This window comes from Sus scrofa, chromosome 6 (genome assembly GCF_000003025.6).
Source record: "Sus scrofa isolate TJ Tabasco breed Duroc chromosome 6, Sscrofa11.1, whole genome shotgun sequence".
Taxonomy (NCBI): domain Eukaryota; kingdom Metazoa; phylum Chordata; class Mammalia; order Artiodactyla; family Suidae; genus Sus; species Sus scrofa.
Window position 1 is genome coordinate 157,346,664 of NC_010448.4, and position 18,195 is coordinate 157,364,858.

Here is an 18,195-nt window from a genome sequence, read left to right on the forward strand (position 1 = left end):
TTGCAGACGCAGCTCGGATCCCGAGTTGCTGTGGCTCTGGCGTAGGCCGGTGGCTACAGCTCCGATTCAACCCCTAGCCTGGGAACCTCCATATGCCGCGGGAGCGGCCCAAGAAATAGCAACAACAAGAACAACAAAAAAGACAAAAGACAAAAAAAAAAAAAAAGAAAGAAATGTGAGTGCATAAATTGAGAACTGTTTCGGTATGAATTGTTTAGCTTATAATGCTTTATTGTATACTGTCTTAGTTTTACATACATTTATTTAATGAGATTAAAATGAGGGTTTTAGTAATAAGTCAGAGATTAGATCAGCATAACAAAGAAAATATTTCTCTAATATAAATACCTATATATTTTAGCACCGTTATAAACCAGTTTTTCTTATTTTTTAACTGTTTTACCTTCTGTGCTTTGGAAAATTACAGTTTTAATTAGATCTTAGAAATCACCCTGCTCTAAGTGTAAGTTGAATGTTAATTAAAAGTACGTGATATTTAGCAGTTTCAGTCCAAGAGACCTACAGAGTTCTGTTAGTTGGTTAATTATCACACGGATACAGTTACTTGATATATGCAGATAACGTGACTCTGGTCATAACATTAGAACCAAGATTCTGCTAGGATAGCATTGTAGAGTGTGTCATTACAATACTCTTTTTTACGTGAAGAGGTGCCCTGTTGAACTTTAAACAAGGTGTCTTCTCTGGATGATTTCTACCTGGAAAAACACTGTAGTGCAATCTCCATTATCAGAAATCATCCTTAAATGAAATGCTAGGTATTTACCTGTTTATTTAATTGCAAGCTTATTCGAGGAATTTCGAGAGAGAGAAGAATGTTACCTTCTCAAGGAGGGGAAGGATGTGAGCCTTCCTTGACCATCTGGACGGGTTGGGATTCTTCATAGTAAACACCTCAGAGAACTTTCTTCCTTCTTTTCAGGGTACTACCTCAATTTGAAAATACATATCAGTATCTGTACTTGGTTAAGGCCTATCTACCCTGCTCTACTGTAAGCTCCTTGAAATCAGGGACCAAATATATTTCTACTCTCTCTCGATTCCCCAGCACAATGCTTGGCACATAGTAGGCTCTTAAGAAATACATGTTGAGTGATAATTCAGTGACTGAGTGCATGACTGCATAGTGGATATACAAGTACACACTTGCTTTATGTGAGGTGCCTTAGTAACTGCAGGAGACCCTGACGTAGTAGTCTTAGGACTGTACCGCATCTGCAGAGGTACTTCACCACCGCAGGTTTGCTGCCGTGACTCCCAGCACCCTGGAGGGAGTGTGAGCTCTGAGAGTATCTCTGCTTCCTCGCAGACCTCTCCTGGAGCTGTGAGGAGATGTGCTGGTGGCAGAGTGCTGACTCTCTCTGTTTCCACTCCTCTCCTTCCTAGTACCTCCCTCCTGTGGATAGCAGGTCCAGCTCCGGGTTTGTGGGGCTGAGGAATGGTGGCGCTACGTGTTACATGAATGCGGTCTTCCAGCAGCTGTACATGCAACCTGGTCTCCCCGAGGTGAGTCCCTTCCTCTTTCCTGTTGAGTATCATAAAGGACATATGTGTCCATTGCCTGAGAACTGTTCCATATTCATATATTGCTTTTGGGGTTTACAAAAACTGGGATGTAATTAGAGGGTAGCTTCTGAAATCTGCATAGAGAGCATATTGTTCACAGTCACATGTTTTTACAAATCTGCTGAGGTAATAGGCTGCCTTTTTGACAGATGGATTTGACCTAATGTGACTTTTGAACTCCTAAATTATTCTCAAGTTCTATTCCATAAAATTACTAATGTTTTTGGTATTGTAAAAATATTTAGACTATCATCATCACTTTATGATAATATACTAGTAGCTTATGATATAGCTGTAAATAGTTTTGAGACTGTATTATCATGACACACTTATTTCTTATAGAGATACTGGAATTAGTAATTACAGTTTTTCGTAATTGAATGGAAGCTCAAAGAGATGATTTGTTCAGGAATACGCCAGCTAGGAAGTGTCGAAGCTAAGCATATGCAGAGAGAGAGCCACATTCAAACATACAGACTGTTCTGAAAAAGCAGTGTGGGTACTCATGTGTACCCGAGTCGAGGTTTTCGGTAAGGCTGTTGAATATTTCTAAGTTTAATACCTGTCATTTCTTTGTAGTCGTTACTTTCAGTGGATGACGACACAGACAATCCAGACGACAGTGTATTCTACCAAGTGCAGTCTCTCTTTGGGCATTTGATGGAAAGCAAGCTACAGTACTATGTGCCTGAGAACTTTTGGAAGGTATTTCACCCAGAAATGCTTTAGATCGAAAGATGTTAGCTGTTTGGAGTGTAGCTAAATTCTTTCTCTAGTGATAACTACCTCTTGTTTATTAACTCTAGACTGATCCCATTGCCGAGAACCTAAAAAAGAATTGTCTCTGCCTGTTTTTTGTTGTTGTTGTTTACTTTGGTGCTTGATTCAAATGATTATCATGTTGAGAGTAGTTATTTATAATTTCTAGAGATTTGCTCATCTTAATTGTTTTGACTATTTCTTATGATTCTTATTTAGCCATTTGAAACATTTGTTCAAAGTATTTCTCTGAACTTATGCCAATTTCACTAATGCCGCCAAATAAAGAACATTCTTTTTAACATTGATTTGCTCTATTTTACCTTGTATTTTTCCCCTTTGGGTTGGTTAGTTTCCAAGAGAGAAACACTCTGTTCTCTGGCCTTAGATCTCACCCTTTATGGCTTCATAGACTTATTTTCATAAAGGGACCAGGGAAAAGCATAGATGGTTAAATGCATCTTGATATGAACTTGGTTTTTAGAAGCATGTAAGGGCTCTTTTACATTCCTTTTCTGCTATATTCAGAAATTGCTACTTTTTCTTTAACAACATTTCATTCTTGTTACATAGATTTTCAAGATGTGGAACAAAGAACTCTATGTGAGAGAGCAGCAGGATGCATATGAATTCTTCACCAGTCTCATCGATCAGATGGATGAATATCTCAAGGTAGAAAACGTTTCATCTTCCTGCTAACTCCCTCAAACTCTGTCTGTAGCATAAGAGCAGTGGTTTAGGATTTGGAATTACTGTGAACCTGACAAATCACAACGTGATCATCTTAATGATTTCTTCTGGGTTTGAATATCAAAACATACAAAACACTATTTATCGTACATTAATTTTCTTTTTAATTCATCAGACATTTGATAAAGTATGTAATTCTTAGCCCATACCCCATAGTAATGCCCTTTGGTCACTACATGCTCTGAGTCTGCATTGAAGCAACCTGGGCTCAGAGATGCTCCACCGTCACCAGCGAGCAGAGCTGTCTTGCTTTGTCAAAGGGAACAGAAGGAAAAGTTGCTTGTGGTTATGTAACCTAAAGCTTTTTGCCTCTACCCAGTAAAACTATGTAACAAACTTCCTGAATGGTATCACCTCCTAAGACACAGCTTCCCATCACTGCCTGCATTTGCCTGTCCTCTCATCAGTAGGGACAAGTTAGCCATTTCTTTTCTTAATGTAACTTACAAATTTATAGCATTCCGTCCATAAGAAAAAAGAAAAGATTACGGAGAGTTACTCCCAGCTTGGTAATTGTGGCATCAGGAAAGGGACCAGGGCTTCAGAATCATCATGGAGAAGGCTGTCCTTGTCATCAGCATGTCGTGTCAGAGCATCTCCACCGCCTTTTCTGATTATGTGCGTTACTCTGACAGTGGGTCTCATGAGTTAAAATTCTTTCATTGGTTCCCAGCTAAAACTACCAGGCTTACTTCTTTCATTTTTGTGGTTAAATTAAAACCTGTGCTTTAGCTTAGGTCTAAATAAAATTATGTATAAAACCCCTAAAAGTGCAAGAGGCATCAACTAACATTTTAACTTTTTATTTTAACAGAAAATGGGGAGAGACCAGATTTTTAAGAATACTTTTCAGGGCATCTATTCTGATCAGAAGATCTGTAAAGACTGTCCTCACAGGTTAGTGAAGATAACACTGACATCAAAAAGTAAACACCATTATTTTATTATTTTTCACTCAGTGAATTTTATTACATTTATAGTTGCACAGCGATCATCACAACCCAGTTTTATGGCATTTCCATCCCAAACCCCCAGCACATTCCCCCCACCCCCCAACCTGTCTTCTTTGGAAACATAAGTTTTTCAAAGTCTGAGTCAGTACCTATTCTGCAAAGAAGTTTATTGTGTCCTTTTTTTAGATTCCACCTGTAAGTGATAGCATATGATGTTGGCAAACACCATAATTTTAAAATGATTCTTCTAGTATATTGTACATTTTTTATTTGTTGAGGGGCTTGCAGGTGTATCTCCTGATGGAAACCATAAATATTTATTGAATTAAATTTCTTTGCTTTCCATCTCTAAAATTTCTTTGTCGTGGAGTTCCAGTCATGGCTCAGTGGGTTAAGAACCTGACACAGTGTCCATGAGGCTACAGGTTCGATCCCTGGCCTCACTCAGTGGGTTAGGGATCCAGTGTTGCCACAAGCTGTGGGGGTAGGTTGCAGATACAACCTGAGTCCCATGTTACTGTGGCTGTGGTGTGGACCAGCCAAGCATCTCAGATTCAACCCCTAGCCTGGGAACCTTCCATATGCCGCAGGTGTGGCTATAAAAAGAGAAAAAAATTTCTTTGTTGAAATTCATAATTTTAAACAATTCCAAATGGTCAAAAATTGGAGCTCCCACTGTGGCAGAGTGGGTTAATGACCCAGCTGGTCTCTGTGGTATTGCCAGTTTGATCCCCAGCCCAGTGCAGTGGGTTAAGGATCGGGCTTTGCTCCAGCTGTGACGTAGGTTGAAGTTCTGACTTGGATTTGATCCCTGGCCCGGGATCTTCCATATGCTTTGGGTACAGCCAAAAGAGGGAAAAAAGATCTACCTACTGGTCAAAAATTGGTGTTTTTATTTGGTAGTATACTTTTAGAAGGATGAGGGAAGCTATGTGTTAGTTACACTGATTGTGAATATAGTTCTTTGTTCAATATCAGGTACTGCAATAATTTCAGGATTTTTAAATTCCATTGTTGATCGTGGTTTTTCTATTATTTCCTAATCAGATATGAGCGTGAGGAAGCTTTTATGGCTCTCAATCTAGGAGTTACTTCCTGTCAGAGTTTGGAAATTTCTTTGGACCAGTTCGTTAGAGGTGAAGTTCTAGAGGGAAGTAACGCATATTACTGTGAAAAGTGTAAAGAAAAGGTATTACGTTTGCCCTTTTTAAAAAAAGATAAATCTGTTATTCCTGTCCTTTGTCTTTATGTTTTATGTCAAGTCAGTATTAAGGTTACTTCCATTAGATTCTGTCTTGACTTGTGTTCACACAAATGGAAAAGCCCTACTTAGGTCTGTGTCTTCGTATTAAGTACTTCGATGTTGTATTTTCTCCATGGAGATAACTGGGTTTTGCTTTTCTTTAGAGAATAACAGTGAAAAGGACCTGTATTAAGTCGTTACCTAGTGTCTTGGTCATTCACCTGATGAGATTTGGATTTGACTGGGAGAGTGGACGCTCCATTAAATATGATGAGCAGATAAGGGTAACTTATTTTTTTCCCTGATTTTTAACATAACCCCTTTTATTATAGGAGTTCCCGCTGTGTTCCTAAACAAATCCGACTAGGAACCATGAGGTTGCAGGTTCCATCCCCCGCTTCAATCAGTGGGTTGAGGATCCGGCATTGCCGTGAGCTGTGGTGTAGGTCGCAGACGTGACTTGGATCTGGCATGGCTGTGGCTGTGGTGTAGGCCAGCAGCTGCAGCTCCAATTTGATCCCTAGCCTGGGTGGGAACCTCCACATGCCCAGAGTGTGGTCCTAAAAAGCCAAAAAAAAAAAAAAACTTTAGTATAAACTTTACTGCTTTTATTATTAACCATTTATATGTTCAAATTTGGTCTAAAAGGTAAGACTATGGTCTCGGCATCCTGAGACGTACATACCCCCTTGTCTTAAGCAGCTGCTGCTGCTGCTGATACAGGCAAATCTGTAAACACTAACCCTCATTTCTAGAAGACGTCCTAGTGGCAGCGGTGAAGTGAAATGCTTCCCTTAGAGCTCCACCCAGGGGAGAGAGACACGGCTTATATTTTCCTAGACTCTGAGCCGCTCTGAGAGTGGGTACTTGAGTTGGAGGGTGGCTCGCAGTAGGAAAACACCTCCCTCTCCTTTGTGCCTGACTCTACTGGGTGTGGCCCTGTGTGTGACTAATCAACACCAGTGCCTTCTTTTTGCTTTCACATAGTTTCCCTGGATGCTGAACATGGAGCCTTACACAGTTTCAGGAATGGCTCGCCAGGATTCATCTTCCGAAGTCGGTGAAAATGGGCGAAGTACGGATCAGGGAGGTGGCGGATCTCCACGAAAAAAAGTTGCCCTCACAGAGAACTACGAGCTCGTCGGTGTCGTCGTCCACAGTGGGCAGGCGCACGCGGGCCACTACTACTCCTTCATCAAGGACAGGCGGTAAGAGGCTCTGTGCCACCCCTCACCCCCTCCCCACAGTCTCTCCTCTCTCCCCTCCCTCCTGTGTCTTTCCTCCGCGTTCGCTGCCCCCCCCATGCCTCCTAGATCCCGCCTCTGCTCCCCCGACCCGCTTTGTCATCCAGCTTATCACTGTGGTGAAGAGAAGCTTCTGCATTGCTCTTTGATCTTATTGGGATTTTTAAAACTTAGTGCAACTGTTTTATCCCTTCACTTGAAAAGTTGTCTCACCTGCTATGTTTGTAGACAAAACATAAATGCTGGGGATGGGGGTGTTTGGTTTTTAACCTTATAAGGTTTGTTTTATCAAATCTGTGCTCAGGGGATGTGGAAAAGGAAAGTGGTATAAATTTAACGACACAGTTATAGAAGAATTTGACTTGAATGATGAGACCCTGGAGTATGAATGCTTTGGAGGAGAATATAGACCAAAAGTTTATGATCAGAGTAAGTGTTTACAAATGGATATTTTTCTCTTGGTTTATTTTTTAATGTATAGTTTTCTATCATATTGAAAGCAGTACTCTTTATATAAAAATAGGTCAGATTTTATTATTTTTTTACATACTGCTGCTCTAGCCGTATAGATCCACAAACTCCTTGATAGCCAGAGTGAAAAGATCAAAGTTGCTTACACAAAAAATGCTTTAAATAATTCCTTACAACAGCCTTCAGGTAGGGGGCAAGTTTAGTGGAAGAAATGAATATCAAAAATCAACTAATGAAAAATTTCAACCTTATAAATAGTTTCAGAAGAATTTTCAAATTTCCTTTCACTTACGTAGAGATGTGATTAGTTGAGAAGACATTGCTGGCACCTGCACCTGTGCTTTTAAAACTGTATTCATTAAATGCAGTGTGGCAGAGGAATCTTTCCACAACCCCCACCCCCTGGAAGAAAATATCTAAGGAGAAGTACATCACAAAATCCCACCAGAATTTGCTGTTTGAAGAAAAACACTTTGAAGAGACCTTATCAATTCTGAAACCTGATTTTGAAATGTTCTGGGGCATTTAAAAATTTTCACCACACCTCCTGCAGCTCAATATCAAAAAAACTAACAACCCCATCAAAAGGAATGGGCAGAAGATCTAAACAGACATTTCTCCAAACAAGACACACTGATGGCAAAAAAAAAAAAAAAGGCAGGAAAAAGTGCTCAAGCTCACTAATTATTAGGGAAATGCAAATCAAAACCACTATGAGGTACCACCTTACAGCAGCCAGAATGGCCATCATCAAAAAGTCTACAAACAATAAATGCTGGAGAGGGTGTGGAGGAAAGGGAACCCTCTTACACTGTTGGTGGGAATGTAAATTGGTGCAACCACTGTGGAAAACAGGATGAAGGTACATCAGAAAACTAAAAATAGAACTACCATGTAATCCAGCAATCCTACTCCTGGGCGTCTAACCAGAGAAAACCATGACTCGAAAAGATACATGTATCCCAGTGTTCATTACAGCACTATGTACAAATAGCCAAGACATGGAAGTAACCTAAATATCCATCAACAGAGGAATGGATAAAGAAGATGTAATACAAATATACAATGGAATATTACTCAGCCATAAAAAAGAATGAAATAATAGCATTTGCAGCAACATGGATGGACCTAGAAATTATCATGCTAAATGAAGTTAGACAATGAGACACAAATGTCATATGATACTACTTTTATGTGGAATCTAAAAAAAGGATGCAAATGAACTTATTTGCAGAACAGAAATAGACTCACAGACTTTGAAAAACTTCTGGTTACCAAAGGGAAACAGGTCAGGGTGGTGGGGGAGAGGGATGCACTGGGGGCTTGGGATGGAAACATTGTAAAATTGGGTTGTGACAATGGTTGTACAACTATAAATATAGTAAAAATTCATTTAATTTAAGACAGTAAAAAAAAAAATTTCCACCAGTATGAGAGCCACAGTATTAGATTTTGATACCATACCATGGTCATCATGCATCTAATGGTAGTAACCTTTAACAGCTGAACATACAGTATCCTTGCCAAAATGTACCTGGATTTAGCTATTCTGTGCAGAGTCGTTAAATGAGGCCAGTTAGAATCCTATCCTGTTGCCATGGAACTTATTTTTAAGCATCACTCCCAGTTTGATTAAATTTCAGCTTGGCTAGGAATGTTTGTTTACCTTCTTTTCCTGACTCCATTACCATCCAGCTCCCATACTCCCTGCCTGTCTGTATCATCTTTGGAGTGATTTTAAGCAGTACTCTAAAAAGACACACATTGTACTTACATTTTGCACTTAATAAGTTTAGTAAGTAATTACCTGCTGGATTTATGGGACCTTTGTTTTAGATTGTCAAAACAAAAGCTTTTTTATTTACAAAAATTTCTTTCTTAACATCTCATTACGAAGCAAACCCATATACTGATGTACGCCGAAGATACTGGAACGCCTATATGCTCTTCTACCAAAGGGTATCTGATCAGAATTCCCCAGTGCTACCAAAGAAAAGTCGAGTCAGCGTTGTACGGCAAGAAGCTGAGGATCTCTCCCTGTGAGTTTCTCCTCTGTGTAGTTTGCTGTGTGGTTTCAGTAGATCAGATGTTGTGATCTTTGAGTTACACTCTTTGGGATTTAAAGATAATTTGCTAAGCTAGAGAAACATTCTAAAAAGAAAATTAGTAAATCCCTCTCCCCTTTTTCTTTCTTCTTATTGCTACCTGGTCGGCATTATTTCCTCGGCAAAAAGTTACTTTGTATTTAGAAACATGCTTAAAAATTATTTCATTCTGGAATCAAATCTCTAAAAATCTCATTCATTGAATACACTTTATGTCCAAGGCATAGTCCTATGCCAGCACTGTCTGCAAGATTTTTTAAAGGTCCCGATGTCGGAGTTCCCGTCGTGGCGCAGCAGAAATGGATCCGACCGGGAACCATGAGGTTGTGGGTTCAATCCCTGGCCTCGCTCAGTGGGTTAAAGATCTGGCATTGCCGTGAGCTGTGGTGTGGATCATAGACAGGCTCGGATCTGATGTTGCTGTGGCTGTGATGTAGGCCAGCGGCTGTAGCTCCAATTCGACCCCTAGCCTGGGAACCTCCATATGCAACTGGTGCAGCCCTAAAAAGCAAAAATAAATAAATAAATAAGAGTCCTGATGTCTGTGAATTTGCATTTTAGTACACTGGAACAGGAAAGTGTACGGTTTATTTTTAAGTCTAATGCCCTGTTTATGTAAGTTTATCTGGTTGTAGTAACTACTAAAACAATATAGTTAGTTTACTCTAGACAAACAGTCTTCCCATTCTGTCTTTTAGATCAGCACCATCTTCACCAGAAATTTCACCTCAATCATCTCCTCGGCCCCATAGGCCTAATAATGACCGCCTCTCTATTCTAACCAAGCTGGTTAAAAAAGGCGAGAAGAAAGGGCTGTTTGTGGAAAAAATGCCTGCTCGCATATACCAAGTAAGAACTGTATAAAAATTCTAAGGGGGAAAACCCAGATATATGTCAGAGTCCATCTCAGAGGTCCAGAACTTCTCTTGCCAGCCTTGACGTGAACTTGACTGTACCTCTAGCACCGCATCTGACCCACCTTGTCACAGAGGCGGCTGCAGACTCTGGATTGGCCAGTGCTGATGCTGACCTGCTGTGTGACTGTGGAGTGCCCCATATAAACAGGAGGAGGGAGGGAGCAGTGGAGAAACACATGGCTGAAGTTACTTACTGAGTCTGGAGAGAAATAAAAGTTAAGGTTCATAACTTTTGGGTAAAACTAATGTAACAGTGATGACCATTAATTATTGAATACCTACAATGTGCTGCATGCTTTTAAACAGATCTCTGATTCTTCAAACACTCCTGTGGAGTAGCAGATTTTATTCCCATTTTTCAGATGAAAATACGGAGGCTCAGAAAGGAGAAATAACTTGCCACTGTTACAGAGACAGGATTTCATTTCAGACTGTCCAACTGCCCAGTCCAGACTTTATAAATTAAGTAATTAAAAGCTAAGTAGTCAGAATCAAGAAGTTTAAGAAAAATATGGAGTCTTTGATTGAGAGAGAGGGAGAATTAAGCCTCCGATACAAGGAACGTGTGGAGTTGCTTATACGGGGGAAGCTCTGATTGTCCCTTTCCACTCAGAGCAACAGCTTAGAATTCGCTTGTCCTTCACTTGGTGGTTTTCCTGAATTTCCCAAAAGAATTTAGTTTAATGAATACTTCACCTTTTTACACCTTCTTATATTTGAAAGGACGTTTTTCCTCACTCCTTTTTAAAAGTGAAGTGTTTTTATGAACCCATTTTCCTAACATATCACTAAAAATGTCCTCTACATACTGAATAATTTACCATTTCTTAAAAGTAATTACCAATTTTCTTTTGTAGATGGTGAGAGATGAAAACCTCAAGTTTATGAAGAATAGAGATGTGTACAGTAGTGATTATTTCAGTTTTGTTTTGTCTTTAGCATCGTTAAATGCTGTAAGTACCAGTTGGAGTGTTACTAAAGAAATTTTTAAAGGATCATAGTTAAATATCTGTCCACTGAAGTTTTCAGTGACTTACCTCACTTTCACTTGTTAGCATTTCGATTCGATGCAAAAGAAATTCCCACAAGTGGGTCATTGGATGATATTAAAATATAGGTATTCAGAATGTATAATGCAGATTGTGACTGAGTATGCGTCTCCACTTACTGGCTTTTTGAAGTGCTCTTTGTTATATTTTATTAAGAAAATGCCTTAAAATTTGTTTGTGATGATTGTTGTACACATATAAATGTAATAACATTCATTAAGTAATTAAAAAAAAAAGAGTAGCCGTAGGTGACGTGAATGGATATTGGGCTTTGTGGAGGTTGTTTCCTAATTTGTAATCAGACGTTACTAGACACAACATTAACTTCCAGGAGCTTCTTTTTCTTGAGTACCGTGGTCACAGCTTGCCAATAACAGGAAGTCTTTTTCAGTCTGTTGATAGACTAAGACTAAGATTCAACATCATGTGGTCGAAAGGTTCTGTTTAGAGATGGCTTCATACAAGAAATGAAGAAGATACTTTTTCTTCATCTTCTTAAGATTTTACTAGGATTTCCCATAGTGGCTCAGCAGGTGAAGAACCCGACTAGTATCCATGAAGATGCGGGTTCCACCCCTGGCCTCGCTCAGTGGGTTAAGGATCCAGCGTTGCCATGAGCTGTGGTGTAGGTTGCTCAGGCAGCTCGAATCTGGTGTTGCTGTAGCTGTGGTGTAGGCTGGCAGCTACAGCTCCAGTTCAACCCCAGCCAGGGAACCTCTGTACGCCACGGATATGGCCCTAAAAAGACAAGAAAGAAAAAAAAGATTTTAACCAGAACATTTTTGATAATGAACTGACTGGATTTTTCTTATTAGTATTTAACCTTGTTATATGTATCTCATTATTCAGTTCATAGCAATGTGTAGTAATCTATAAAACTTTCGTGAAAAATATCCTTTTTACTTCCCTCTCTGTAGACTAAATTAAAGCATCCATACTATCCTTGCATGGCAAAAGTGAGCTTACAGCTTGCCATTCAATTCCTTTTTCAAACTTATCTACGGACAAAGAAAAAACTCAGGTAAGAAGTGATATGTCTGTTGTGACAAAAGGCAATAATTTAATTAAAGTTTGAATTTATAAATTCAGACAGTGTTTTAGGTAGTCGAAAGCAACTACCTAGTACACTCAGATGATTAAGATGTGGGTTCCTATTTTTTTAGGCGTTTCTAATCCAGTAGGAAAGATGGACAAAAAAGAGAGAGAAGAAAAACTGGTGTAAGGCGTAAATGCCATTATGCATCTTTAGAAATTGGGCAAAATCACATCCAGATATGGGGATTAAGTAGGCATGAAAGACATTTATGTTCTCAAAGGAATATGAAAGGCAAAAACAGAGAAACAGAGATCATTCTAGGTGACAGGGAACAATCTGAGTAGCAGCCAAGTTCCAAGACTTGCCTAAGGAACCATGAGTGACTAAGGTGTTAGTCATACATTTAAGGAGCTCGTTGAGGTAGGACCAAGTGCTGGCCCGGATGAGTTCCCTGAGTACCAGAGGAAGGGAGTTTGGAATTTGTTCAGGAGGAGATCTTGAGGGGCAGTGTGTTGGGAGCGATGCCGTAGAAACTCGTCTTTGATTGCATGTTGTTTGTCGTTGCTTTTTATCTTTGGCAAATGGTAAAGTTCCTGACACATTATAAGTTCTGGGTAAGTAGTTGCTGTCTGAATAAGTGTGTGAGGAATGGAGAGTCATTGACATTGGCTTATAGGCTCTACCTGAAGCGAGAAGGGCCTCAGTGTGAGGAAGTTCTGCCTCTTTTCTCTCCAGCTAGCAGAGAGAGCTGCTCCAAGTAGGGAGAGGCTCTGGAAAGATTTTGCAGTCAAGAAACCCTTGATGGCTTTCTTCGGGAGTTCCCATCGTGGCTTAGTGGTAACAAATCCTACTGGGATACATGAGGACATGGGTTCGATCCCTGGCCTCGATCAGTGGGTTAAGGATCCACTTAAGCTGTTGTTGCCGTAAGCTGTGGTGTAGGTCACAGACGTGGCTCAGATCCCATGTGGCTGTGGCTGTGGTGTTGACCGGCAGCTGCAGCTCCTATTCGACCCCTAGCCTGGGAACCTCCACATGCTGCTAGTGCAGCCTTAAAAACCAAAACACCAAAAAAGAAAAGAAACTCTTGAGAAGAAAGCAAATACAATGGCAAGTTTAATTTTTATTGAGTGATATCAGCCGTTATTTTACGGTTGGAAAGGAAGAAGTAACGTCTTCCTTTCTCGTCTGGCATAGGACTGACTAAGGGAATTTATTTTGTTACTTTTATTTGTGAAATTTGCTCAAGCCATCTGCACGTTGCATATTATTTCCATTTTGTTTATGTTTACCATTTGGGGACTGGCAGGGGTGGTGTGAGGTCCTGAGTAGTATAAGCATCACACCTTTTTTCCTGCCCAAATGTTTTTATTGTGTAAGGTAGGCTATTAATAGTCATGGCACTAAGTTATAAAAATGTTAACGATGGAGTTCCCGTTGTGGCTCAGCGGGTGAAGAATCTGACTAGTATCCATGAGGATGTGGATTCGATCCCCGGCCTCGCTCAGTGGGTTAAGGATCCGACGTTGCCGAAAGCAGTGGTGTAGGTCACAAGATGTGGCTCAGATTCGACCCATATTCCCTAAAAATTAAAAAATGTTAATGATATGGTTACCTATTCTGAATGTTGACATTTTGGCCATGTAAATTAATTAAGCAAAACAAAATGCTACATATGCACATCCACACACATGCATGGAATAAGTACTTGTTCACTATATTCATGATGTGGTCATTTTTAAAAATGTCTATTTAGAAGTTTCTCATTAAGTACTCTTAAGTGATAATGAGGCTAAAACTTGTATGAAGTCCATAAAAAGGGTCTTTGTTTTTAATGTGTTAATCCGATATTATAGTGACTGTATCATTTATTTTGCTATTTGCATAGATGCATTCATGGCTTCACACAATAAACCCTAATTTTTTAATTCAAAAAAATGCTACAGGTCAGTTAACTTTTTCCAGTGAAGTTGTTTGAAAAAGATGCAGAAGATAAAAGTTAAAGCTTAAGCTTCTTCACACTTTTTTTGGTAGCGGGGAGGTAGGAGTCAGGGTGAGTCACACTACAAGTTCCAAAAAATGCGAAACATTGGCTTCTCAGGTGCATGGAGCCTTGTCAGTTCAGCAGTCATTGAGTAATTCACACATCTTCCACCCCACCCCACCCCCCAAATTCTAAAATAACAAAATAAAATAAAACAAATGACACTCCAGGAAGTTATTTGCTGGGCCATCTAACATCCCTGTCTTTGCTTTTTTGAAGGGTTGACACTGAAGAATGGATTGCCACTATTGAAGCTTTACTTTCAAAAAGTTTTGATGCTTGTCAGTGGCTAGTTGAATATTTTATTAGTTCTGAAGGACGAGAATTGATAAAGTAAGTGTCCATATCTTTTAATTAAAAGAAATTTGTGTCTCTTTGAGTGATTTAGAGCTGAAGTTTCTTACAACTCTTTATATTTCAAATTGAAATTATTTTATGATTTTAAGCAGATAGCCAGGTGCTTGTAAGGCAAGCCCGTCCTGAGCCCTTGGTGTAGCTCAGGGGTTTCTCGCCCCTCAGGGATTCACAGTGTGGTGACAGGTAAAGATCAGCAGTCCCAGGTTACTGCAGAGAAATACCACAGTGTCGCTCATATGTTTGGATTCTAGCTAAAATACTATTTTCAAAAATCGTTTGGTAGTATATTACCTATGATAGTCTATTTTCCTATATATCTATAATAAAAAGGTGATTTGGTTTTTCGAGGTGGTCTAATCCCTGTGAACGTTTACACCTGGCTCCCTATCATTCTCTTACTCTCAGGTAGTTTTAACATTTATATGGGGGGTGCCCAGCAAGCACCTGGATCTCTGTGGCTGGTCTCCTGTACCCCCAGGAGCCTCTTCCTTCCCTTGAGATCTAATTGAAACTCTTGATCCCGTATCCCCTTCATCTCTAGATCGGAGCCTCAGACATTCATTTATTGGCCTGCTTGGTATCTCCCCCTCGCCCTCCTCAGGTCTACCTCATACAGCAACGAAAGTGTTCTTTCTAAAGCAATTTAGATCATGTTACTTCTCTGCTGAAAAATTCTTCATTGGATTCTCATCACACTCACAATAAAATCCAGAATCTTTACCATAATAGAATACAAAAGGCCTCACTTGAATATGAGCTTTCACTTTCCTCCTGACTTGTCATTCACTGGCTTTTGGATTCTTCAAACACCCTCAGCTTTTTGTCCCGCCTAAAGACCTTTCCGCCTTTTATTTCCTCTATCTGGAGCAGTCTCCTCTCCACTCTTTGCACTGTAAACTCCTTCTCATCCATCAGATGTCAGAGAGGCTGTTCACTCCTCACCACCCAATTTAATGTAGGTCCGCCCTGTTAGTTTACTCTTTTGTTTTGCCTGTCACCTCCACTAAACTTCAGCTTCTTGACAGCAGGAGCTACATCTGGTTCCCTGCTTTACACAAAGAGCCTGGCAAACAGTAAGTGCTCAAATATTTGTGCATGCATACATGCATGCAGTTAGTTCATAAAGAGAGAACAAACAAACACTCTCTTTAAAGTATTTTTGCCTGTCCCTTTGGAGTTTGCATTCAAGATAACCTTGGGAGTTCCCTGGTGGCCTAGTGGTTAAGGACTTGGTATTGTCACTGCTGTGGTTCAGGTTCAGTTCCTGGCCTCGGAACTTCTGCATGGTATAGATGTGGCCAAAAAAAGAAAGAAAGATAACTCTTTACTCATTTTTCTAGCTTAATTCAAAAATATCTTTCACGGAGTTCCCGTCGTGGCGCAGTGGTTAACGAATCTGACTAGGAACCATGAGGTTGCAGGTTCGGTCCCTGCCCTTGCTCAGTGGGTTAACGATCTGGCGTTGCCGTGAGCTGTGGTGTAGGTTGCAGATGCGGCTCAGATCCTGTGTTGCTGTGGCTCTGGCATAGGCTGGTGGCTACGGCTCCGATTAGACCCCTAGCCTGGGAACCTCCATATGCCGCGGGAGAGGCCCAAGAAATAGCAAAAAGACAAAACAAAAACAAAAAAACAAAAAAAATATCTTTCTATTAGGACTCCTGAGTATTGTGTTAGGAAGTAGAATACCATAGGAGTTCCCATTGTGGCACAGTAGAAATGAATCTGACTAGAAACCATGAGGTTGCAGGTTCAATCCCTGGCCTCGCTCAGTGGGTTAAGGATCTGGCATTGCCATGAACTGTGGTGTAGGTTGCAGACGCAGCTTGGATCCCACATTGCTGTGGCTGTGGTGTAGGTTGGCAGCTACAGCTCTGATTCGACCCCTAGCCTGGGAACCTCCACATGCCGCAGGTGCGGCCCTAAAAAGCAAAAAGAAAAAAAGAAGTAGAGTAAAATGCCATAGAATCATCATCCATTTGAAACCTCACCTGCTGGGGTCATCACCATCGTAGAAGAGGAAAGGAAGGAAGCAGGACCTTTTCAGCCCTAAATGCTTCTGGGAGGACTAAGCAGTGAGTAAGGGTTGAGAGGGGAGAGGAAAGGACATTGAAAGGATGGAAATTTAGGTAGATGGAGGATTCAGAGGCTGTGCCAACTCAAAACTTTTAGCTAGTATCTAATTCTGAAAAATTGAAAGGGTGCCAGGGAAAACTACTCCTGAGTGAACAGAATTTATAAAAATTTAGGTTCTTTGCTTTCTCTTTAAGTCCAAATTTACTTTTATACATATACTCACCTCAAGAGAAGAAAGGAAAAGAAATAGAAAAAAACCCACTTTCTGTGATCAAGAGCTTTGTTTTCCTGTTTCGCCTTCCTCCTCCCTCCCAGCAGCCTGTGTGTGCTGACACTTCCAGGAGACTGAACTGACAGCTTGGAGTCAGTTTTTTCTTGGCTAGCAGGTGGTGTCCGTGTTTCGAAGATCGGGTTGTAGCAAGCTGTCTGGCGTTTTTACACCACGTTTCTCCTTATTTTTAGGATTTTCTTACTGGAGTGCAATGTGAGAGAAGTCCGCATCGCTGTGGCCACCATTCTGGAGAAAACCCTAGACAGTGCCTTGTTTTATCAGGATAAGGTCAGTCTCACTTTCTAAGCGTTATTTACACATTCTCTCTTTCCCAAATGTTTTACATTGCACATAACTAAAAAAAAAAGAGAGAGAGAGAGAGCAAGCCTAGGATTGGAGTCTTGTAGTTTTTCACCTAAGATCCATGTTCCGTGAGCTGCATTTCTGATAAATACCAGGCCAGAAGGCATTCTCTCCTCTCTTCCTCGTACCTCAGATGTCAGGGCAGGCTAGGAATTCAGTTCTGCGTTGGTCTGTGTCGGGATTTTCTCTCTAGAACACTCCCTTCTCAGAGTCTTCTCTTGAGAGTTTGTGTTCAGTCTCTCTGCACTAAGACGAACCTGAGCCGAGGGACTCTCGTCGAGACCGACAGACGTTTTGAGGCCCTGGCCTCGTCTCTCCTCCCAGACTGTTCTCGTGACCTGAACCTTCAGTTGGCAGCCGCCGCACCGTACAGCGCCCTCCATCCAGGGGCACTGACCACAGCAGTCCCTTCTTTGATCTCCGTTACTTCCCTAACCCCTGTTCCTGTTCTTCTGAATTTCTTCTTCTTCCTAATCCTGTTTTCTGTAGCACATTTTCTTCTGGTTCCCAATTCCACACGTGCTAAAACAAACCATGGTATTTATTACCATCTTCCGTCCGTCCCCCTCAGATTTTACATCTGAAGAAAATAAATGACGTGAGCCTGATTATTCAATCTGTTATTAAGTTCTAGCAAATACAGCAGTTACTTCCCAAGTTTGCTGTTTCAAACAGCTGACACTACATGGAAAACTTTGAAAAATGTTGTTTTCAGAACTAATTGGCTCCTTATAAACCTTGGCTGGAGGCAGTGTCTCAAGGAACTCAATGCAAATGCTAGGAATTGCTGCTTCAAATTCAGAAGTTGGCTTTACTGTCTGACCGTGAGCAGGTCCTTTAAGGAAGCCATTGATCCAGATACTTAGTTCTTTGGACCTTCCTGAGCCGGGGCGCACCCCTGGACCAGACAAGCTCAGGAACTTTGCTCAGTGCAGAAGGGAGAAGGGAGTCAAATACAGCCTCAGGGAGGACC

At 40.7% G+C, this 18,195-nt stretch overlaps 1 protein-coding gene across 4 annotated transcripts in view; it reads left to right on the forward strand.

The window, feature by feature from the left end:
• The window catches only part of USP24 (ubiquitin specific peptidase 24), a 164,809-nt gene that overhangs the window by 126,143 nt on the left and 20,471 nt on the right, over positions 1-18,195 (forward strand). For all 4 annotated transcript variants that reach the window (XR_002345484.1, XM_021097812.1, XM_021097813.1 and 1 more), the window contains 14 exons: positions 1,408-1,527; positions 2,167-2,292; positions 2,920-3,018; positions 3,911-3,993; positions 5,097-5,238; positions 5,457-5,576; positions 6,280-6,500; positions 6,841-6,965; positions 8,905-9,046; positions 9,811-9,961; positions 10,887-10,982; positions 11,996-12,099; positions 14,378-14,491; positions 17,051-17,147. Coding sequence is in view for 3 of the 4 variants with exons in the window: in XM_021097812.1 (XP_020953471.1) it covers positions 1,408-1,527; positions 2,167-2,292; positions 2,920-3,018; positions 3,911-3,993; positions 5,097-5,238; positions 5,457-5,576; positions 6,280-6,500; positions 6,841-6,965; positions 8,905-9,046; positions 9,811-9,961; positions 10,887-10,982; positions 11,996-12,099; positions 14,378-14,491; positions 17,051-17,147 (1,740 nt within the window). In the remaining variant the exon portion in view is untranslated. The remainder of the gene's footprint in view (positions 1-1,407; positions 1,528-2,166; positions 2,293-2,919; positions 3,019-3,910; positions 3,994-5,096; positions 5,239-5,456; positions 5,577-6,279; positions 6,501-6,840; positions 6,966-8,904; positions 9,047-9,810; positions 9,962-10,886; positions 10,983-11,995; positions 12,100-14,377; positions 14,492-17,050; positions 17,148-18,195) is intronic.